The 25,360-nt window shown below is 43.0% G+C and overlaps 1 protein-coding gene across 1 annotated transcript in view; it reads left to right on the top strand.

The window, feature by feature from the left end:
- HTATSF1 (HIV-1 Tat specific factor 1) overlaps positions 1 to 25,360 on the top strand; it is a 230,997-nt gene that overhangs the window by 71,263 nt on the left and 134,374 nt on the right. Inside the window, exons 3-5 of the mRNA XM_069212458.1 lie at positions 938 to 985; positions 5,809 to 5,963; positions 23,770 to 23,933. Of these exons, the coding sequence (XP_069068559.1) occupies positions 938 to 985; positions 5,809 to 5,963; positions 23,770 to 23,933 (367 nt within the window). The remainder of the gene's footprint in view (positions 1 to 937; positions 986 to 5,808; positions 5,964 to 23,769; positions 23,934 to 25,360) is intronic.

Below are 25,360 nucleotides of genomic sequence, written 5' to 3'. Positions count from 1 at the left end.
GCTGGAACTAGCCTTCAGCACTTATACGTGTGGTTGCTTTAGCTCTAAAAAAATTCACATAGCTCACATAATGTCATTCCAGTAAAACGCTTTTTGACAAGCTAAATATACTTTTTTTGTGGGAAAAAGTGAAAAACATTTGCATTTTCCTAACCAGATTCGTCCGATCAGTTAGACGCCTTCTCAGAATACAGTGGACTTTAACCTTAACCGCGCTTCTCTAGAAGAGATGAACACTATCATGAATCTTAATTACATTTTGTTTGCAGCAGACTCTACTGTACGGATATCATGGGTCCCCCTCATTTGACTAAAGTAATTCTAATTTAAATAGCTTGATTCATTGGAGCAGTGTACGTATAAGAAAGAGAATATAGTAGACAATGGCTGGCATCAAATGAAATGCCAACAAAAAGTAAACACGCTTTAGGAGCTAAAAAGCAAAGTGATATGCTACAAGTTGGCATATCTCATTGTCTTTAAGAATTAAAAAAACAGATTTAGAAAAGCTCCAACCTTCTCATTAAAATATACATTTTTCTACATTTGATTGCGAATTAAATAAAATATTTCAATATTTGTTTATTTGATGTATGCTTGTTTCTGTATTTTTGTGTATCATTTTGCGGTTCCGATCGTAGAAATTGCTTAGTCTGGGGGTCCCATCGGCTTCCAGTATTGACTCAGTGGGGACCCCTAGATTCTAGTAGGGATTCAGTGGGGCCCACAGCAGTCACAAGCTTATGAACCACTGGCCTAGCTAAAAAGGCATTGCCTCTTTAAGAGACTTCCACAGAAGAGCTTTCATGAAATTCAGGAGGGAAATCTAATATCTTCATTTTCGTAATCTGTCAAAAATAAGCAGATGACAAATGTTTATTGAAGGATTGTGGCTCAAGTGTAACTAATATAATCATAATTTTCATATTTTTTTTAGGTTGGTTTGAGGTTGAAGAAGGTCGAAACACCAATGTCTATGTGACTGGTAGGTTAGAACATCATGAATGTAATAAATAGTGTAATACATGTATGTGTGTGTATTATTTTAACTCACACCAGCAACATGAGTAATGTCTATGCCTATGGCTTCATATTTCAACCTGCGGCTAAGTAATATGAACGTATATTACAGAAGTCACATGAATGAATATAACGTAAATGATGATAAAATGATGGCCACTTGGATAAACAAATGTAATGATTAATGAACAGATTTAATGAGTAATTAATGAGTTATATTCTAGTTTCTCATCGGTGTCCTTTCAGCAAACCAAATCACATTCACTAGTCTTTATATTTTGCATCTGGCATTCTGCCAACAAGAGCCTGTATACATTCAAAAACAATAACTCCCTAGCTTCCAGTGAGACTTCTTTGCTCTGGAGCTACAACAATGGGTACATTTCCACATCTGAAAGATCTAGTTCAGCCTGTTGATCTGTTTTTTGTGGCCACCACTGAACACTGGAAACCTGTTAACTTTTCTGCTAAAGACCCTTCAGAATCATCTGGCTTTCAGTAAAGCATGAAAAACTTTGTATTTCACCCTGTAATGAGTATGTTTATTTTAAGAGTTGTTTCTATTCCTCATACTTAGCTCCAGGCCTTTCCTTATTGCGCGCCATAACATTTTAGAACATAACTTATTCCAGATATCATGAAAAATCTGATAAAACATTAACTATTTGTATGATTGAATCTATTGATTATTAGTTCATGATCATGTGTTTTTTAGCCTTATGGCAAACCTTTAAGTCATCTACATGATTAAGTGCTGCTTTACACAGAGCACTTTGTAGTTTTTTGTATTTCTATTACTAGCTAATAAATGTGAAGTGAAGAAGTGTACACTTCTTGTTGCGCAGAAAGGTCAGCTACGACTGAAATGCATAGATGATTACTTCGCTGCTCAGATATATTTATGCCCTGACAGTGCAAATAAATGAGGGATATGAACAGTATATAGAGCAACTTTACTAATAAATGTACATTCACTCATTTATTACTACAGTGCAAATGGCAAATTCCATGTTATACCCACATGACTGTGATATTGCCATGAGAAAACACTTTTTACTGTCAGAGTGCGTGTTACAATGACTTTACACATGCAAGCAACTCTTCTAATATTATGAGGCCTCTATATTGCAGTGTTACCGTAATGCTCAGTATTTAACTCCTTGCTTCCTGATTTTGATTAAATACAGTCTAAAAACGTATACATGAAAAAATGCCAATGGGATAAATCATTTATACAGATTGTTTGACCTGGCGTCCTTGGTGTGGCTCCCCTTGCTTCCTGTATTTTTGACTGTGTGCTGGACTTTGTCTTTGCTGGTTTTTGGCTCTCTGGGCACTTTACCACTGCTGACCAGTACTAGAGTGCAAGTGCTTCCTGTATAAATTGTGATTATGTTTGGTTATCCGTAACTGGCATATTTCATTTACTAGTAAGTCCTTAGCAAAGTGCCCAGGAGGTGCCAGGGCCTGTAAATCAAATGCTGCTAGTGGGCCTGCAGCACTGATTATGCCACCCAGCTGAGTAGCCCTGTAAACATGTCTCAGACCTGCCGTTGCAGTGTCTGTGTGAGCAGTCTTGAGCTGTCAATTCGACCTAGCAAGTGTACCCACTCACCAGTCTCAAACCTTCCCTTTTACTACATGTAAGTCATCTCTAAGGTAGACCCTCTGTAGCCCTATGGGGAGGGTGCAGTGTATTTAAAAGGTAGGACGTGTACTGGTGTGTTTTACATGTCCTAATACTGCCAAATTTGGTTTTCACTATCGCAATGCCTATCCCTCCCATGGGTTAACATGGGGGACTGCCTGTGAAGTCTTTTAAATGCAGGTTCCCATTGGGAGCAGATATGGAAACAGTTTTGGGTCTCTGAGTTCACAGTTTGAAAATGCCACTTTTAGAAAGTGGGCATTGTCTTGCTTAACCATTCTGTGCCTATGTCTGCCTGTGGAATCCACGTCTGGGTCAGACTGACAGTTGGGATGTATGTGAATTTCCCCCTAGACAGTGACACTAACGGAGCTGAGGTGTGTCCTGCATATCCTGATGAGTCTCCTGGGCTAGATTGGGGAATGAGGAGCTGACACTTAAACCTGAAAGGGCTGTGCCTGTCCTCACTCAGTGCAGACCCCAACCCCCTGGTGTGTGTCTGGGGCCAGGCATGGGAAAGGCAGGATCTTGTGAACAACAGGGACCTTCCTTTGAAGTTTGCCTACTCCAAAGGCCGAAATGAGTATAAGTAGTGAACCCAAAACCCCAGACTCATAGAATACTTCTGAATCAAGAGGAACCTCTGCCAAGAAGAAGAGCTGAAGTGCTGGAGGAGGAGGAGGACTGTCCCTTTGCTGGGGGTGCTTTGGTTGGTTGGCCTGCAGTTGCTGCTTCTGCTTTGTAGAGGACAAAGACTGAACTTTGCTTTGTATCCTCCTTGTGAAGATTCTCCAAGGGCTTGGACTGAGCTTGCCCCCTGTTCTGAAGTCTAAGGGCCATCAAAGACTCCATCTGCCAGCACTTGGGCTCTCTTGCTGAGACCCCAACCCTGCCAAGTGTTGCCATATCCAGTCCCTGGGCCCTTGAAAGGATAAGCTAGTGAACCCAGGGTGAAAATCCACACACCGGAGCCGAGCGGCAGAAAAATCGACACAGCGCCTGCAACACAGCTGAAAAATCAATGCAGTGCCGGTGGAATCGCCGCATCACCAGCTCATCGCAAATCCATTGCTGCCGTGCGTCCAGATTTTCCACGCATCATCCCTGGGCGTCAAAACCTGCAAACATCACTGCACAGACCTGAGGCTGCTTGTCCGGAAATCAACGCATCTCTTCCCTGCGAAGAAAGAATCAACGCATGGCTTGCCCGATGGAGAAAGAATTGACACATGGCCTCACTTGTGAGTAAGGAATCGATGCATTGCTTGCTTTTCCGATGCACCCTGCCCGTGCAGCTTTATTTTTGATGCATACCAGGTACTTTATGCTAAGACAACACATCCATTGATTTCTATGGATTAAGAATCTTTTTACTTTAAAAATTCATATCTTTGCTTGTGTATGTTGGATGTTTGTCATTTTTATCTTGTTTGATTTGGATAAATATTGGCTATTTTGCAAAACTGGTTTGGAGTCCTTTTGTGGTGTTTTCACTGTGTGTGTTGGTACAAATACTATACACATTGCCTCTGAGATATGCCTGACTGCTTGCGCCAAGCTACCAATGGGGTGAGCAGGGGTTATCTGAGTTATGTATCTCCCTAACCTTGACTAGAGTCAGGGTGTCTACTTGGACATGATGCAAACTGACTGCTAACTAGAGACCCCATTTTTAACGCAGATGAATAGAATGTAACATGCTATTTAATACCATTTTGATGAAGGAAGGGCATTTAGTGAGTTATGGCCCTTCTGCATACTCGCTAATATTAATAAATCGCATATAACACTCTGCATGTATTCTGTTCATCTGGGATCCTCGTCCCTGGCTTAACTTGCCGACCTATTAGGAAACTAAACAAGTACAAGTTTAATGAAGTTTCTGTAGATTTATCAAACAGCGCCAATGGTACTAGCAAATCAGCACTTTGACCTCCCTGATTTAACTCTGTCTCAGTTTGACAGAGTTAAATTAAGCTCAACATATCGAGCTAGGTAAACATAAGTGTGCTGAAATTTAACCAGATCTGTGAAACAGACTCCTCTTTTGACTGTGACTCAGGATAGGAAACCTGAACAGTTAATAAGTTAGATTGAGCAATAGTGTAGTCATTCAGTTTTCAGTATCCTATCTTAGGCCTAATGTCTTAAGTATGCAAAATAGGTATCCTCATTTGGCATAATGAGAAAACAGTTTAATTGCATAATGAGAGATTCAAGGCACCTAGAGAAAAAGGCCTTTAGTTTTCCAGCGAAAAAGTGCCACCGTACAAAAGTGGTTCTTGAACAAACGTTCTGGAACAAACCCTACCTCTGCTACATTTACAAGCAATGGGACCATCTTAAGTAACCGCTTTGCCAGTATCTTGACTAGATCCTTAACATCAAAAATTAAGGAAATAGGTTGGTAACTTAAATATTTGAGGAACTTTTCCTTGCTTGGGGATAAGTGTGTTGATATTAAATAGGACTCAGACAGCTGAAAGATTCAGCTTCTGTAAATGCCACGTATAGCAAAGCTCAAGGAATGTTTTGCTGATTTTATAAAACGCTTCTTGAAATCCATCTCACTCTGGAGATTTACAAACAAGGAGGTGGACATGTGATGTGTCAATTTAATTAGTGCTGTATAAAGCCCATTTTAGTGTGAGTCAAAGGCCTCTGTAACACAGTGGAATAGAGACTTCCTAATCCCAAACTATTCGGTTCTCAGTGACGTTACGGTCGATAACTTGATAATGTAATCTAATTTATAAATCATTAATTTATACTCCCTGTGTTGTTATCTGCTGTGACCTTTTCAGTACAATTTATGTTTTAGGAATCTGAGTCTAGATTTCCAGTATTTATTTCATTTTTGTTTTGTGTTTTTGTATAGCTCTTCAATCAGATGAAATAGTGTTTATACTGGATGCATTACACTTGACTTTCCCTTGCATCTATCCTTCCATCCGTACGAAGCAGATTCATTTAAAAATTGAAGAGGGAGCTATAAGACTTGGCTTAAATGAACAAATAGAATCCTAATTCTGAAATATTTTTTTTTCAAATTGTTGTTCTTGTACATATATTTTAACAAACCCACGTTTCTTACTCAAACATTGCTGTAGTATAGACATTTTCTTTTGATACTATCCTAGGTCTTCCTCCTGACATAACAGATGATGAATTCGTCGAGCTTATGTCCAAGTATGGTATTATAATGCGGGATATTCATACTGAAGAATACAAAATCAAACTGTACAAGGACAACCAAGGAAATTTGAAAGGAGATGGCCTCTGTTGCTTTCTGAAGGTAAGTTGGATGTATGTGTTCCATGGTTTATGAAAAGCTTTCATTCCAGATATTCACCAATGTCAGTCACTTAGAATGTTTGCATAATAGTACAGAGTACGTTGACATCCTCCATTAAGAAACTACTGGTAGGTCTCCATGCTTAAAACTCAAAATCTGGAGGCTGGGCCTTGTGTCCGCTACCACCTTGGATTCATAAATCACGAGCACCACCTAGGCAGGAAATAGTGCACCACATGTTTATAAGGCATTTTACATTGTACCTAATTTTTCCTTTTTACTTAAATGGTTTGACAGTAGAAAGAGGATAAAATGCATTATTTACTTGATTTATTTTTTCCTTGTTAGGCAAATTAGGATTTGTGGTCATATATATCATATGTGAGCTCTCGACCAGGTTAATTAGTCAACCACATATTTTACTAGTGCCAAGACAGTCCCATGATGTGTTTACAAACTACATAGCTTGCTTTCGGCTCTTGAGAAATGCTCTTCATCATACCAAGACTCATTTTAAATCGTAATCTAATATTTTGTTGATCAGCTACAGCCAGTTATTGTTTATGTTTAACATGCTTATTCTAATTATTGATCCACTTTAAACAAAGTGGATAATAATGGGCAACCATTCTTCTCATGGCACCTAATAACAAGATAGTGGATGTTGACTGGCCCCCGAGGACTAAAGATATCATGGATCAATCACATTATTATTATTGAGGGTTAATATGGGGGCTTAGATTGATAAACTCAAGTCTTTGTGAAGCCACCTCTGTCAACCTTGGGGAAATTAGTTTGGCGATGAACTTAACATTGCAATTAAGTAGGCAGAGGGGTAAGTAAAGGTTATATTATCCCGTTCCTTGAATCTTGGCTAGGTTTAAGGTACCACTGTTTTAACAACAATTCCTAAAGCATATGCAAACACATCAGACCCAGTAGCCAGGTAAATGGGTTAAATATGTGTGGAACGCGTGGAATATGGAACTCCTAATAGAATTCAACACCCTGACCTTCATTACCGTGCACCTTGGCCTTTGAACCACACTTATCATTGAAGAGCATTTTTTGATTTGCCTTTTACTTTTAACTCCGTAGATGGATTTGCGCAAAACGCGTCAGTGGGGGAGTTCGTTCAGCTGTGTTTTAGCATGCCAAGCTTTGTAAAAATCCCTTCTTAAAAGCTGAGGGGTGGGGAAAATGAGTGATTTTCTTTTTAGCTGTAGGAAATTTTGTTCTCACCTACAGTACGGACAGCAGAATGGAGTTGCGCCAAACTTGGCGTGTACTCAGAAAGTGTTTTTGGTTTGATTTAAAGTTCTTCTGTAGTTTTTTAGGTATTAGCATTTTAAAAAGATGCTACTCAGGATCTAGAGGGCTAACACTTTTGTATATCTCTGCCGTGTAAGTTCCCAAGTCATTTCTGTCAATCACAGTTTAAGAATTTGATTATCTGGGTTAGGGCTGAGGCTTTTTTTTTTTTTTTTTTTTTGCCCATCTTAAAACTCTTGGGATAATGCCGTGACTTACATTTTTCGCACTGTCCAAAAAAAAAAAAAGAATGCACAACAATGGGCAGCCAACCCTGGGCAGTGGTGATTGGTACACAGATGCGTGGAAAATACAAAGTGACCCTGATAAAAATATTGTTTTTGGTGCATGACTTGTGAGTCGGCGCTGACTCATGAGCTTGACAGCTGCAATATTAAGTGCAGAATTTGACACATATTTTATACCTGACTCAGTGAGTTTTAGGCACTGTATTAAAAAAACAAATTAAACATACGAAACCACTAAAGCAAGAAAGACAGGAGGTAGCACACAGGCCAGGCATCTGACCCCCCACTGCGCATTGTCAGATTTCATCCGCAGTATGGGTTGGGTGGGCACAAAAAGTTGTAGCGCTTGGCGGAGGTCATGGGTTGTGGGGCCAAGTGCCTCTTTGGCACTGCTTAGCTAGCATGGGTTAAAATGAAAGTAAGTGTTCCCAAAAAACGGACAAAAACACTGAAATTTGCTACTCGTTTGAAAATGCCTATGAGTTTTCCAGTGTGCTTTTAAGGCTGGCGAACTTCAGTGGTTTTACACATTTGAAACTCAAACATAGCTCAGTTTTCAATTGTTGTTTTTAAAAATACTAATATAATATATATATAGTGGTCGACCCTAGGTAGGTCTGCTTTTCCATAGCAAGAGCGTTTATTTGGTTGGCTAATAACTTTGGCCCCATTTGACGAATCTTCACAAAACTTTCCAAAAAAAGTTCATGTACCTAAGCTTCTTCCTGGAATGTTTCGGGGTGATCAGTCAGGTGGGGACTGAGAAAAAAGGTAGGGTCCCAAACCGCAAAATCCCCTGTGCATTTTCCATAGACTTCTTTAAGATGGGCTATGTCAAAAACTCCTGAACGGAATTACTTCATATTCGGCAGGAAGCTCGAACTTGGCCCGCAGATTGTGCTTTTTTTGTGATTTGGTGTAAATCCATTCAGTAGTTTTTGAGAAATTAAGGGTAAAAAAATTAGAGCTTTCTGTTTGGGCCTTTCTCTGGAGCACTAGTTTAAAAATGGAGCATTCTGATTGGCCCATGGAGCTTTGTTTCCCTTGGGGCATCTCCCTCCCCGGGAGTCAGACTCCCGCAAGAGCGAGCATCTCTTACTGGCTTTCAGCAACATGAGAAAAATGCGGCTGGCAGCTATTGCACACTTGGGGACTTAGGGCCTCATTATGAGTTTGGCAGGCAGTTGAGACAGCCCACCAAATTTGCGTTTCCGGAAGACCGCCATTTTGGTATTCTGCCCACTGGCCCTATTATAAGTTTCCTGCTGGGCTTTTCTGCCCGCAGGCCCACAGCGGGAAACTACCCACAACATTGACGTTGGCTCGTAATAGAGCTAGCAGCAATGTTGCGGTGCGCCGGGAGTGACAGCACCCGTCGCGCTTTTCACTGCCTGTAGATCAGGCAGTGAAAAGTGCAACGGGGCTACCCATGGTGGCCCAAGTGAATGGGCTGTGTAGGGGCCCCCCAGCACCCCATCTCCGCCAGCCTTTGCGGTGGAACTGCCTTGCAAAAGTGTCAGACGCTGAGTTCGTAATCCCCAGGGCAGCGCTGCCCAGATGGATTCAGACTGCCAGGCTGACTGCCTGTGCAAATGTGTCAGTGCTGGTGGTCCGACCTTGGCGCCTTCGTCACGGTCGCCACTGCAAGTCTGGCGGTCCTAGGGCCACCAGACTCGTAATGAGGGCCTTAGTCTCCTGTCCTGAAAATAAACACACACAAATAAAATATTATAATGAGGCAGGGTAGGGATACCTTCATCCCCTAGGCCCCCTGAGGGGAACCCAGAGGGATCCACCCAGGGCCAAAAATGAAAACAAAAAATGCTGCGATCCAACAAGAATCTTACGGGATGAAAAAAGAAAATGGCAGCAGGCCACATTTAATTTGTTAAGCCTACCCCTCAGGGCTGATTTCATAAAGGGGAGAGGAGCTGCATAGCCCTCCAACCCCCACCCCTCCCCCTTTCCTCCAGTGGACTGGGAGCCCACCCCCAAGGCCTATTTTATTTCTTATATGGAGGAGGCTATGTGGCCCCCCTCTCCCCAACAGATGCCCCAGGGAGCCCTTCCCAGAGGCCGAAATGTGAGCAAATAGGGAGGGTGCTGTGAGGTTCCCTTCCCCAAGCCTCAAAGGCCCCAGGGAGCCCACCCATGTGGCTGGTTACCTGAATTATGTCAATAATGTCATTTGAGATGTCATGAGTGATGTCATGTGTGAGGTCGTAAGCAATGCATGGTGGGCCGCAAGTTATACTTAGAGCTGCTAACTATAACTAGTGAAGCTCTCTTTTTTTTTTTTTTTTTTTTTTAGTCCAAAGCATTAACGTTATCAGTGACATTCACATAACTATAATGTTACTTTCACCTTTGGATTTTTATTCCAGTGAATTTCTAAGTTTTTAGCACACCTAACTATAACATAACTTTATTTTATTTATTTTTTTCTGGTAATTTATATACATACGTATATATGAATTCAGTGAACAGAACAAAGGTTACAGACAGTGGCGGCTTGCGGGACAATGTGGTACATGGCGGGGGACAACAAAATTAATAAAAATATATATATAATTTTTTAAAACTTACCTTTCGTGCCACTTTTCTCTTCCAGCCTGCCCTGCGTCCAATCCTAATGCTGCTTTGATGGTGCTGGCATCGCCCGTGGCCCTGCCCCTTTTACAAGAAAACAATGAAAAACATATAATTTTCTAGTAAAGGTGCTGTAGCTGCTGCTGCTGCTGGCAGGGGAGGGGGGCGATGCTCCTCCGCCATAACAGAGGAGCCGCCCCTGGTTACAGAAATGTGGTAGTTAGGTTCAAATTTTACGCACACAAAACCATAGAAAGTCAGCAGGTATAGTTATAGTTATGCTTACATCAAGAAATTAGAACTCGGACTAAAGTTACTTAACGGTACAAGTTATAGTTTCTTCAGATAAGTATAACTGAGTATGACTGCTGAATTTCTATGGTTTTGTGTGGGTAAAACATGAACCTAAATATAACGTCCCCTTAACCTTTGCTTTTTTCAGTGTAACTCTGTTATATTTATTACGTAAATAATACAACCATTGTAGGCCATGCCCTGCTGCCATACTCCCCTATGCACCCAACCTCATGCTGCGCGTGGCAGAATATGATGTATGAGTTTTATTTTTGTTCCATTGGGCTTAGGATCTTTGGATCCATTATGGATTTACACTGGGGGTCATGCTGTGTGCTGCTGTGGATCCCCGGATCGACCAATAAAAAAAAAAATTGGGCAATAATTTTGCCCAGGGGGGTCTCTCAGATACCCCTTCATGTGCCCTACAATCTTAGGATACCTCTCTCCTGACCTCTACCTCAACCCCTTATGTGTGTTTTTGTTTGTTTTCTCCCCTGGCACCCAGCCAAGAAACAAAATGGCATCTGCAACTCTCCTTTCAGGTTGTGGGCAGCCAATCAGGGCCACGCTTTTCGTCTGGATCCACAGGTGCCTGCGGATGCCCGCTGGTACCCATGGATTCGGGAAGGATCCGCATGCTTGGATATCTATATTTTTATTTCTTTAATAACTCCAAAACTACCAAACAGATTTACACCAAATAGCAAACAGATCTTCCTGGACCAAGATGTGGCTTTCTACCAAATTTGATGTAAATCTGTCAGCAATTCAGGCTATAGTTGTGTTAAAAAAAATTAAGCATCCCCATTAACATTGCAACGGGGAAAAGGCGTTTTGGGACTCCTCATCAAATCACCCCGAAGCTTTCCAGACAGCAGCTGAGCTAACTAGCATACAAGTGTGTGTGTGCGTGTATATATATCTATATCTCTATATATATCTCTCGCTCTCTCTCTCTCTCTCTATATATATATATATATATATATATATATATATATATATATATATATGTATATATATATATATATATATATATATGTGTTTGATGGCATTTGTGGCCGTAGATACACATGCTGTGCATTACCCTGCCATCTAGTGTTGAGCTTGGAGTGTTGCAACTTGTTTTCTTCGAGAAGTGGTTTCGAGTCGTGGGATCAAGCGTCTCCTCCTCTTCGGTGATACTGTGCAAGGGTATTGAGATCTTTATTAGATTGTTCTTTCTCCGCCGTCGGGTTTGGACATGTTTCTACTTGCTCTGTATTCACTCGAACCGTTTCGAACCTCTCTTTCCGTCTTTACATTCCATCAACAGTCGGAGTAGTGGGTCAAGCCACTTCAGCCATTTGCTCCCTTGTACTTGAGCTAAGAGTGGGTAGAATTATTGGCCACTCCATGTTACGCTTGTAACGCGCAACCACCACTCTGCAAAGGTTTTTTTTCTTGTGCGACTCGCCAGCCATAAGTTGGCAAGTGGAAGCGAACTTGGCGCCCACCTAGGCACCCGGTGAGAATTTCTCACCACAAATAAATTCAATCATATTTTTTTTTTTAGTTTTAAAACAAACTTTATTGCACCCTATTGGCTGTCACATTTAGGCAACATCATGTTTGCTATATATTTTTTATTTTTGTGGCATATGCTTGATATATGACTTTTTATACCATTATGCAATTAATATCACAATTTCCAGTGCAGAACTGCCGAACTCAAATGGACTGGTGCTTCCTTTCGTGATAGTGGACTCATGTAGATAATTACAAAGCAAACAGGGGAGCACTCTTTGGGTTGCATTCGTACTTAGTTTATTCATGCCATCCAACGGACACGTTTCGGCAAAAGCTGCCTTTTTCAACGTTGATTGCGCACAATAGTAAAAAGCACTTGGCCAGTTTAAAAACAGTTACTGACTTTCCCTACTGGACGATTTTGTATGGTGAGAGACAGCGCACTGTTCTTTCACTTTACTTTCTTCAATTAACATGCCACCATCATTGCCTTTACTCAATTAATGACTCCCGTAAAATTTCTTCTTTAGTAGGAATCACTTGCCACAGTAGGTATAGGTCTTCTACGTATCTCTTTTATTACTTGCATGCTGATGAATGTAAGCATATTTCGCCATTCTTAGAAGTGCTTTTTTAAAAATATGTAATGCTAAATTCCCGCAAAGCTCCGCACTTAGTAGCCAGCGGGGACATCATGCCAGCGGGTGTAGATTTTCTTTTGGCTACTAAGTGCGGCATTTTGAGATACATGAAAGACTCATATCCATTTGGCAAGTGATTACTACTAAAGGATACATTTTACGTGAGTCATTAATTGAGTAAATGCAATGTTGGTGGCATGTTTATGTGGGGTGCCTGTAGGGTGCTGGCTCAGTTTATGGTGCACACCAATGGTGTGTGTACCCTATACTGAGTCTAGGCAACCTTTAGTGATAGTGAATAGGTGTCCAGAAAGCTAAAGCTCTCTAGGGGTAGCTGAGGCGAGCAGCTGAAGCTTATCCAGGAGGAATGTAAACCACTTACAATACCGCAGTAGTCAGACAGTAACTCACTCACAAGAACCACACAAGTGTTGCAAAAATAAAGGATACTTTATTACACAACTACTACAAGACTAGCATTGGGATATCTCCCTTTGGAGATATCTATCTGCACACAAAATAACCAACAAAAATAACATCAAATATAGAGGGCCCTATGGTATGGCCAATCCTTATACTAATAAAGTGGAATGTGAAATAGTGAACCTAACCAAGGTAAGTGTAGTAGTTCGCTAGAGGCTGGGGGCAGATAGAGGCACCAGTGGTAAGTGCAGTGAGTGTCCCCAGCGAACAGATGCAAGTTAGTTACCCACCCAGTCGTTCCATAGGCTAACACTGGGAATGGTAGTTTGAGGGATTCAGGACCCTTTCTAGTGGACCCTGAGCCAACCAGAAGGGAAGAAGAAGGATGGAGAGTGCCCCTAACCCAGGAAGTCTTGGATTGTCCAGCTGCTGTCACGACCCGTGGACTAGGCTGGTGAAACTCTGGGATGGATTACCAACACGGAGGACCTGCAAAGGAAGGGGTCAGAGTCCAGCATCCTTGGAGGTGCCCAGGTGGTGCAGGTGGCAATGCCCACCCTCCGGGAGGTGACGTTCCTGCAAGTTGGTGGAAGAAAAAGACCAGCTGCTGTATCCAGGGGCTGCAGAAGATCCCAGAAGTAAAGAGCGGTCCCTTGACGGTTGGTGGATTGCAGGAGGGTCAGTGATCAGCCAGGTCACCAACAAGCACTGGCAAATGCAAGCAGGAGCCAAAGAAGTTTTTTCTACGTTTTGGGGACCAGCAAGGTCCAGAAGTCTCTACCCTGGAGGGGGAGCCAGGACTGGCCCTCACCACACAGGAAGGCCAGCAGAAGTCAATGGAGCCCCTACAAATGACCCACCGGCGATGGACATAGGGAGTCACAAGGAGGCCTCACCAGCACAACAAAACAGAAGTCCTATGTTGCAGTACAGGGGCTGATCTGCGAGTTGCAGAGTGCTGGAGGCTGGGGTTTCTTGGTGCCTGAAGATCTCCCGGAGGAAGAGTCAGCAAGCCTTGGTAAGTGCAACAGTCACAGAGCACAGGGGTTCCAGTCCAGTGGCAGGAGTAGGGACCCACAGTCTCCCAAGTTTGTTAGAAGACAAGCAGGACCCAGAGGAGGCCACAGACTCACCACCTGTATTGCAGAGTCGTTGTATGTCCGTGGGATAGCAGATCCCACCAGCCAGTCGATATTGTCTTGAGGTACCTGCGGATGCAGGGGAGTGACTCCTTCACTCCAATAGAGATTCTTTTGTTTTTCCAGGTGCAAACAGAGTCCTTGAGACCCTGAAGGATGCACAGCCTTGGATCTTGCAGGATCTGAAGAAACAATGTTGCAACGGGAGCCTTCCCACCAAAAGTAGATGTGTTTCGATTCCAAAGCAGACTAGCAGCGGTTCCAGAGGCCACGAGCAGAAGATGTCTTGCAGAGTTCCTTGGAGAGTCTTGCTCAACTTATCCCACAGGGGAGCCCTTAAGTAACCCTAAAAGGGGTTGGTCACTCTGAAGTGACCCACCTATCAGAAGGGGTCTGGACCTAATTTACCTGGCTTAACCAGTCAGATTCTCTCAGAGGGCTCTGCCCATCTTGTTTCCAAGATGGCAGAATCAAGTGGCCACCTGACAGAACTCTGTACACCTCCCTAGGGTAGGAGCTGGATAGGGGAGTGGTCACACCCCTATCTTTTGTGCAGGTTTGCACCAGAGCAGGAACAGGGGGCTTCTGAACTGTTGCAAACCGGACTGTACAAGAAGGGCACCAAATGTGTCCTTAAAAGCAGTCTGGTGGAGCTCCGAGGCCATGCCAGCCCTTAGACGCCTAATAAACAGGGGAAGGTTGTCACACCTCTCCCTTTCAGGAAATCATTTGTTCTGCCTCTCCGGCCTGAGCCTGGCTCACCAGCAGGAGGGCAGAGCAGTGTTTGGGGTCAGTAGCAGCGTGGGCTGGCAGCTAGACCCCGTAAGGTTGCACAGACAGAACTCTGGGATCCTCTAAGGAACCCCTAGAGTACATGGTAGTACGCAGCTAACACTGGAATCAGTATAGTTGCATGATTCGAACATGTTTGATAACGAATATGCCTAGGTTTGCGGAAGCCATTATGTAGTTGGACAACTCGTGTTGACTCGTGTTCACTAAATGCCTTTAGATGGCTTCTCCGCACTTAGAGTCCAGGAAATGGCCTGGGGGCTGTAGAGGTAACCTGCTCATGCAGGGGTACCCTCACACTTGGATACATGCACTCTGCCCTTGGGTGAAGGGCGTACCAGAGGGGTGACTTATAGTGCAGTAAGTAAAAGGTGGTGAAAGGGTGCATGCACCATTTGATGCAGGCTGCAATGACGGGCCTGCAGACATAGTTTGCATGCGCTCCCATGGATGGCATAATATATGCTGCAGCCCATTGAAGACCCCTGATGTACCAATGCCCTGGGTACCATATACTAGGGACATACATGGGTGCACCAGTATGCCAGTTGTGGGTGTAAAAGGTTTACGAGTAACCAAATTTAGAGGACAAAGCACTGTCACTGGGGTCCTGATTAGCAGGATCCCATTGAACTACAGTCTAAAAACACTGACATCAGAAAAGAAGTAGGGGGTACATATGCTAGAATGTTGGCACTTTCCTACAGGGCCTCCTGGACCCCCTACAGCCCCGGGGACCACCACCTCCCTGGGGCATATTTTAAAAAAGAGATTGGGATTCGTTTCGGACCCCCGTAGCCCCGGGGACCACCACTTCCCTGGGGCATTTTGTGATTGTGTGCGGGGCTGTGGGGAGGGAGGAAGGAGAGGGGAACCACCAAATTTACTTAATGCCCCAGGAAGGTGGTGGTCCCCCAGGGTTGCAGGGGGTCCGAAACGGACACCCTAATTCTTTTTAAATTGCCCTGAGGAGGTGTGGGTCCCAGGGCAGTGGAGGGGCTTTGGACTGCTAATAACTCAAGATATTACACCACTCATGACAACTTCTATAACGTCATTACAAATATAAATGAAACATTAGAACTCAAATTATTGAAGTAAAAAAACTGTGCATGGCGGGGGCTCAAGTAAAAGTTACCATAGGGTGCGAGTTATAGATACTTGAAAGAACTCTAAAGGGTGTGGAATTTAATAAAATATCTACTTGTCCATCTGACAGGTTGCTTCTTAAATCTACTTGTCCTGTAAAAAAAAATCTACTGTCCCCTTGGACATGTAGTGCAGTGACAAATTATGGCAGCAATCTCATTATGTAAAAGCTCTGATAATAGCCACTCGGATAATGCCAAGACTACTGCTATAGTGGGGACTTAATACTTGCAATTTTAATCCCTACTGTGGTAATGTCCTTACTTTGCCACCTTTCCATAGACCTACATACTGGGGCTGGAGGAAGCGGTAAGCAATAATTCCAGGGCTGGAATGCCTTTGAGTCTGCAAACCTACAAACCAGCATGTTTTAAGAATTTTCACCAGCTCTTCTCTAATCTTTTCCCATAATGAGGAAGGTGGAAATTCACTTCTGCAATGGCAGAAGTAGTTCTTTCAGGGTTGGTAAAAAAATGGTTGGGCGGAAAGTGAACTTGTAAACACTCAATAGATTTTCACATGAGCAAAACTACACATGCATATTTGTACCTGCTAAAATGCAGTTCACAAATATTTTCTAGGAGTACGATTTCCTGGTCTACTTCTGTAATTTCCTGTGGATTCATGAAAGCCACTAATTCAAAGGCATATACCATGGGTGCACTTTTGTGACTTTCTTTAAGAATTGAGTCCCTCATTAGGTCTGGCGTTAACAAAGACATTTTGTTTTTATTATTTTTCTATTTCTTTCTCTACCTATCGGCTGGCTTTACTTTGAGTGATTGCATTCTGCTGTTCCACAAGTAGCATATTGGCACACAAAGTAGTTTTGTTCAGTGCCAGGAACTACAAAAGCCATGTCAAAACAAGACATGCATTGATGAAACCAAAAGACTCACAAAAAACGTTCTGGTCGGTTGGTTTTGCCCGTGCTTGTTTATTTTCATGCTTCCAATTATCTTGTTGAAAATGGTTATACTGATTTTTTTTTATTAGGAATATTTTTTGGAAATACTATTGTGCATCAAAACATTTTACTAAATGACGCTACAAAGAAACAGCACCTAAAATTTCATAGTAGCGAAACTTTTTTTACTTCTGCTTTTTTCTGAACAATTTATTTTGAAAGCAAAGAATCATTGCTCTTGCTTACAAGCTTCTGCAATCATTTGCGTCTAATCGGAGAGCATTCTGGGAGTGTTAGAAATGGCATCTCTACCTGGCAGTCGGTTTGCACCCTGTCCCAATAGAGACCCTCACTTTAGTCAGGATAAGGGAGATACCCAGCTCAGATAACCCCTGCCCACCCCCTTGGTAGCTTTGCACAAGCAGTCAGGCTTATCTCAGAAGGAAATCATAAAGCATTTGCACGTAACACACAGTAATATAGTGAAAACACTACAAAAGGACACCACACCAGTTTTAGAAAAATAGCCAATAATTATCTGTGTAAAACAAGACCAAAATGAGTAAGAGCCAACATACAGTAATAAAGATATGAATTTTGCAAGAATTAACTTAAAAATATGGTTCCTTGAAGTCGGTAACGCCATCTGGGACTATCACGACATCGTGAACAACAAATTCAACAGTTCAGGCTTGCCACAGTGTTGCGGGCCAGATACAGTGTTGGGAAGACCTGCAAACAGTGCCTTGGAAATGTAGGGCATTGTGATCCTTGCAATGAGATCTGGAGTGCGGCGTTGCAGGTGTCGGTTCCGGAGGTCAGTGTGGCAGTCGTTGGGCCCTTTAAATCACACACGTTGCAGGTCGAACTCCAGGCTGATGACGAAGTCAGGAGTGCTGGCGTTGATGGCATCGGGCTGCAGTGCGAAGTGGGACGATGCAACTTGCAGTGCCCACAGGTCACGTTGCAGGCAGCGACTCGGTGACGGCTTCCTGCGGTGTCGGTGAGACCAGGGCTTTGGTGTAAAGCGGGCCGGTGCACCGTGCAGTGTCTTCAGGTCACAGTGCAGGCAGCGTGGTCATCGTTGCTGTAGCAATGTTGTCGGTAGGCCCAAGGTGGCAGCTCGGGGAGGCTCCGTGCGGCACCCACAGGTCACTGTGCAGACAGAGGCATCTGTTGATGACACTGAAGACGATGGAGCTGGTGTCGGTGGACCGGGACTGCGGTGCAGGAGGGTGCTTTGTGTACCTCACAAGGGGTGTCCACAGGCCACAGTGCAGGCAGCAGGCCTTGTATCAGTGTGGAGTGGCGGCGGCGAGGATGCCAAGGCTGCGGTGTGAGCAAAGTGATGCGGAGTGTGGGCCCACAGGTCACGGTGCAAGCAGCGGCTCAGTGGTGGTGTCAGGTGGCGACGTCAGTAAGACCAGGGTTGCAATGTGACATGGGGCACGGCTCTGTGTGGCGTCATAAGGTCACAGTGCAGTCAGCGGCGTCGTTGACGGCTTTGCAGTGGTTTTTCTTCTGATGCAGCACAAAACACACAGTTCCCAGTGCTGTACGCAGATGAAGCTGAAGTCTTTGATATCCCTGAGACTTAAAACAGGAGGCAAGCTTTACTCCAAGTCCTTGGAGAAAGCGCAGTCTTTATCTTCTTCAAGGCAGAAGCAGCAGCTGCAGACCAACCCAGCAAAGCACACACAGCAAAGGGGTAGTACTTCTCCTCCAGCTCTTCAGCTTTTCTCTTTGGCAGAGGTTCCTCTTGATTCAGAAGTGTTCTAAAAGTCTGGGGTTTACTTATACCCGTTTCTGCCTTTGAAGTAGGCAAACTTCAAAGGAAAGTCTCTGTTGTTGACAAGATCCTGCCTTGCCCCAGACAGACATCAGGGGATCAGAGACTGCATTGTGTGAGGTCAGGCACAGCCCTTTCAGGTGTAAGTGACCACTCCTCCCTCCACTCAAGCCCAGATGGCCAATCAGGATATGCAGGCTACCCCCCCAGCTCCCCTTGTGTCACTGTCTAGTGGAGATTCACAAACAGCCCAACTGTCAGTCTGACCCAGATGTGGAATGCACAAGCAGGCAGAGGCACAGAATAGTTAAGCAAGAAAATGCCTACTTTCTGAAAGTGGCGTTTCCAAACTGACAGTCTAAAAACCAACTTTACCAAAAGATATATATTTGAATTGTGACTTCAGAGACCCCAAACTCCATTTCTCTATCTACTCCCAATGGGAAACCTCATGTAAAATATATTGAAAGGAAGTCCCTAGGTTAGCATGTGAGAGAGATAGGCCTTGCAACAGTGAAAATCAAATTTGGCAGAATTTCACTGCCAGGACATGTAAAACACATCAGTATGTCTCCTACCTTTAACATACATTGCACCCTGGGGCTACCTAGGGCCTACCTTAGGAGTGCCTTACATGTAATTAAAAGGGGAGGTTTGGGCCTGGCAAGTGGGTCCACTTTCCAGGTCGAATTGGCAGTTTAAAACTGCACACACAGACACTGCAGTGGCAGGTCTCTGCCATGTTTACAGGGCTACTCATGTGCGTGGCACAATCAGTGATGCAGGCCTACAAGCAGCATTTGATGTACAGGCTCTGGACATCTCTGTTGCACTCTAGTAGGGACTTACCAGTAAATCAGACATGCCAATCATGGATACACAAATCACCATAACAATTTACATAGGGAGCACTTGCACTTTAGCACTGACCAGCAGTGGAAAAGTGTGCAGAGACAATAAAGCAGCAAAAACAGAGTCCAGCATACTGTAAAAACAGGAGTTCAGAAGGCAAAAGGACAGGGGAGATGCACCAAAAGATGCCAGGTCTAACAGGAAGCATTATACTCAACCTCATATTGTTGAACTTTTCAAACGTGTGTACACCTTTTTTAATTTTTTTTTTGTTTTTTACTGGAACCACTCTCATTAGTGCAGTTTGACTGTTAACTTACAGCGCTAACCCCAATAAGGAAGACTTTTTATTAATGGACCATGAATACAAGTTCAAACAACATTAACATATGGACACACATCACCTCAACTGCAGGCGGTTTCCTCTGTAAACTGGCAGCCAAAGGACAAAATAAACATGAAAACTTGTTATCCTTGACCCCAAAAAACATGTTTCGGGCACCAGGCGATAAGAATTCCACATTCCCATCTAACTATAACTGCTGAATTTCTATGTTTTTTTTTTTACAAGTAAATTCAGAAAGCATTCTTTGTCTGCTTTTGCTTGGTGGGAGCTATCAAACCTCCCACTAAGCAAAAGAAAACAGCTATGTCCCGAGGATGAGCAATACCAGGACATAGGAGACAGCCCTGGGGGGGGTGGAAGTCCCCAGGGGCATCAGTGGCTCCACGAGGGGGGTCCGTGCAAACGCCCCCCCCACCCCCATCCCCCTCCACCGTGCATAGCCCTGGGGAATTGGTGGTCTGTGGGGCTGTCACTTTCACTCTGGTATAGTCCCAGCAAGGTGCTGGTCCCCGGGGCGGGGGGGGACTCAGGAACCCCCCCTCCCCACCATGTTAAATTATTCTCTTGGGGAAGGGCACGGCCACCCGCATTACAAATACCAATGCTCCTGGGGCTTAGATATTAAGTGCAGGAGCTTCATTTTTTTTTTTTTTTTTGCCATGGGTTTTCGCTCCTGTCGTGATTCTGCAGCAATTTTTTTTTTTTTAAGTGCTTTTTAGCCCTGGGGGCACCAGAGCTTTGGGATCAGGGTGTCCCTACGCTGGCCAGTTTTTTTCTTTTCTACGAGTCGAGCCCAAACAATGGCTGCCAACACTTTGTTGTTGAAGTGTTGGCAGCCAATCAGATCTCAGCACGATATCGGGAGGGGTCGTGAATCCTTTGCATCCCTATATATACAAATTTGGATTTTCTTTAATTTCTCTAAAACCACTAAACAAATTTACACCAAATAACAACTTTCTGGACCAAGCTACCTTTCTGCTAAATTTGGTGTAATTCCATCCAATGGTTTCATCACTATCGCTGTTCAAAATCCCTATGGAACAAATGAATGGGGAAAACTTGTTTTAGGACTGCTGTTTTTTCTCGGCCCCCCACTTGACAGATCACCCTGAAACTTTCCAGACAGCAGCTGATGTGACTGGTGAATGTTTTTGATCAAGTTTTGTGAGGCTTCATCAACGGGCTATAGAAACTAGGTTCTAACTATAACTACCTAGTGGCAACCGCCACCAGTATAGTCAACCAGCTTGTTAAAGTCTGGCATTGCCAGTTCTTATTTGTAATTTGCTGGCAAAAAAAATAAGTCATGCAGTCAGTTATTTCTTCTAAACTGAATTTTTGGGCTTTTTGTTTACTTAGACCTCTCTGCCTTTCTAATCTCTTGTTTTCAGACCACACTAAATGCCACTGCTTGTTTAGTCTTAGGCCTGTAGTCACACATCACATTACGAGAAACCTAGCTGCATTGGTTGCCTGTAGACAAAAGAGTTCCTTTCAAGTCACTTTGTTGAACCCATTATGCCATTTTCAGATATGTTCCTCTTTACCTTCAGAACAGGTTCGTCATACATTGTCCTCTCACTCTCGCATGTTTTTTTTGGCATCTTCTTGTTATTCCTAAAGTAGAGAACACCCAAGTGGGAGGGCACACATTTCCTATCTAGTTGCCCTGCTCCGGCATAAACTTCCTTTAAATTTGTATCAAACTGAGAATTAAGTGTCTTTTAGGAAACAGTTAAATTGCATCTCTTAGCTGTGCAGTCTTCTCGTCCATTGGGATGATCATCAGCCTGAAGTATACGTCCCGAGCTGCTAACGGTTTTTACAATTGTTGCAGTAGAGACCACATAAAATACAATCACAAAACGGACCACATCTTGCAGGATTGCTAGTTATGACCACTCGGATCTATGTAACAAAATTGTCACAACATACTGTCATGGCAAAATATTTTGTCCAGAGTATTGAATAATATCGTGAAAATACACATATGAGGGTAAGTATAGATTTACTATTCTTAACTCCACGTCTACATACCTTAAAGGCACACATAGCTTCAAGTTCATTAGATGTGGAGTTTATATATATATATATATATATATATATATATATATATATATATATATATATATATATATATATATAATAAATAATCCTGGATACAATATTTTGGCTGGATGATATTTAAAAATCATTACCGTAGCAGTACACCAACTACTCTAAAGCATAAAGCAGGGCTACTAACAGCAATGTCAGGAAAAGATTTAGCAACATAAAATACCTTGACATGCCTAATGAAATAACAGCCACAACAGAAAGTGCCCACTGGCATAAAGGAAATACTAACATCTGTACATCTATTTAACTCATGTAGAAATGTTATTCAGAGAGCAGCCTTTAAAATGTTTTGGATTTTTAATAATGTTGTTTTTCAAGCATCAGCATATCAGTGTCTCAAAATACGTGTTTTTCTATCAAATATGCACTTTGCATATTAGTTTAACGTAAACAAAAATATCTTGTCTTTTTTCAGTAAAAACATTTTTGCCGCAAAATCAGTTTTCCTGCATGGTCTCTAAATGCTAGCTTGTGATGTCCCCAGTACGAATGCATCACATTAGAAGATTCTGCTCCACCTGTCCGGGTATTACTGGCACATGATTGAGATGCCCACCATAATGCCAAAGATACCTACATTATTCCAAGAATGTCCATGATTATATTGAGGCCACAAGTGTGCCATTGCTGCCCATCACAATGCAAAAAAAAAATCTCATTGAGTTACACGTGGACATTGTTACTCCAAGGATGGCCATTATGATGGGATAGATGGGCACAGTTGGGCCAAGCATAGTCACGGAATTGCAGACATAGCTGCCATTATGCCATGATTCATTATCTGAAGCCCGACAAATATCTAGATTTATCATTATTATGGCTGTGTCAACATTATGGAGTTATAATTGTACCAAAGTTAACCCCCTATATTAGGGACAACTTTTACATTTGGTGTTCCTTGGCACCAGCCGTGGGTTTCAGGATGTGACAATGTCTTTGTGGGAGGGACACAACACCAGCACATATTCAACACATTCATAATAGCGCACATATGCATACATGCACCGAGAAACATTTAAATACACTTACTTACATGCGCACATCACTTCTTCGGAATGAAACATACAACACCATGAGTTGTGTCCACTCTCAATTCAGCCTCTGCTCTTCTTGGCTATAGGGCTGCTAATGCATGGTTATCACATACTAGCGCTATGTTTCCAGCAGTCACACACACTAGCGACTCCACTCAGACTATTGCTGGCACTTCTTTTGTAACCCCTATTTTAAAAGTACTGTACTGCAGGCTATCATGGTGTCTATGTTTAAGCTTGTGGTCCTGCCACTGGTTAAGCTATCAGCCACTCCAATGATGTGGAGACGTGTAGTGCTGCGATCTTCAAAATGACTAAACCTTCGGCGCTATATATAGTGCTGGGCTGTATTTCGTGATGATACTTCCAGGGTACTGGTAAGCTATCAGTTGGAGACTTCTTTGTAGGAGAGTAAAGTTGGTATGAGTATTTGTCGTGTTTGTGTGACACATTCAAGTGTGATCTTGTGTGGTGTACCCACCAGTGTTCACCCGACTTGTGTCCCTGGATATTCAATCTTGCAGCTCTGCCCTTCAATTTGGTGCAAAAGACTGGCCGGTTTGCTTCTGTGATAACGGAAGGAAATGCAGAGCGCGGCAGACTGGTACTTTTCTGTTTTCTTGGCTCCATTTTAGGCCAATGTTCGTTTTATGTTTCCCTAGAAAGAATCCGTGGATCTCGCCCTGAAGCTGCTTGATGAGTACGAGATCAGGGGCTACAAACTGCACGTGGAAGCTGCCAGGTTTCAACTGAAGGGGGATTATGATGTCAAGAAAAAGAAGAAGCGGAGCAAAGACTACAGAAAAAAGCTTTCAATGCAACAAAAGTAGGCATCAGACTTTACTTTGTTTTAATCAGACTGGTTAAGCAATCTCTTTCTGCATGAAGAGTAAAATAAATGCCTGTGGAGCTAACGTACTATGTGATCTCCCAATATTCTGTTGTTATAATTTGTTTTTAATGCTTCATACCACCTTCTGCAGTGTTTAAGCTTTGTAAATTATTTGTTGCTACTCCCGAGTTATTTTATTCCTTTCCTACAACTAACACGTGCTGTTATTTACATAGTTTCCATCTCTTGCTGTTGCAAAACGAGTGTCTTCTTGTCTTATTGGCAAGATGTTGCTTGGGTCATGGCGGCATCTGCTACGATTGCTAGGTTCGATTCATGTTTTTTCACCCGTTGATTTCTGTATCTCTATAAAACATGCGGTTCTGTTACTTTGCTTATCTCTCGTACGCATGCTGTTGCCCGGTTGGGCTTAGCCTGGCTCCTCCGTACCTCTGTCAGTGGTAGAATGGTGCCAGATGGCGAGTTTACTTGAAACTGCGTTCAGGTGTTTTGTTGTCCGGGGCCGGGAATATACAGACATGCGCACTCACACACAACCCCCATAAATGCTCGCACAAACTGCCTCGCTTCCGTTTATGTTTCAAAAAGCCCAAACCTTGGTGACATTGTCAGAGATCCACGTTATGTCTGTTACAGGCGCTGACGTCTTTTGTGTTCAGGTCATTTCTCCTGGTCAGCGAATTCCTTATGTTAATTTTTTCTGCATTCTTTAATCTGATAATACAAATACGTTGCTTTAATATACATTAATCAAAGCAACGCAGGCGGCGCCAACAAACTGCAGTGATCAGTGTATAAAAGTGAATGACTTAAAACTAGTCAAGAAGGGTACTTACTGATACCTCTGCAATTTCTTCAGTGACAGTGGTGTTTAACTATCAGTCCTTAACATACATGCCAACATTTTAGAAGAGGTAAGTGGGAGATGAAAAAAAACATAATCGTGAGAATGTTTTTCCCCCGTTGACTTCTGTCGAGACTTAGCTATCAGGTGGGAGACAGCCAAAATAAAGTCATTTTTTGCTTAATAAATCGGTAATCTCTCGCCTGAATCGGGTCTACTGAAACGTACGCCTTAAGTGCCACTGCACGGGGCTGTCCACACCAATACAGAATATGGCGAGGCAGGGCCCATTATCGAACATGAGTGATCATTAGGTAATGAAATACGTGCTTTCGGGGCTTAGGCGGTTTAGCGGGGATGGAGAGGATAGTGACTGAATTGCCCTATCAGGAATGATTACGGGTGGGGCTTCAGTAGTGGAAGGGTGTCTTATATTTCTTCATAGTTTGAAGTGCCTAACCATTTCCGTAATTGCTGGTTTACAGTCCATTGCTGACAAATCAATAAAATGTTTTGTTAAAAGAAAAAAACAGTCCAAACACAAGTTATCTGTGCT

The sequence above is a fragment of the Pleurodeles waltl genome, chromosome 2_1 (genome assembly GCF_031143425.1).
Source record: "Pleurodeles waltl isolate 20211129_DDA chromosome 2_1, aPleWal1.hap1.20221129, whole genome shotgun sequence".
NCBI lineage: Eukaryota > Metazoa > Chordata > Amphibia > Caudata > Salamandridae > Pleurodeles > Pleurodeles waltl.
This window is presented reverse-complemented; position numbering and strand designations above follow the sequence as displayed.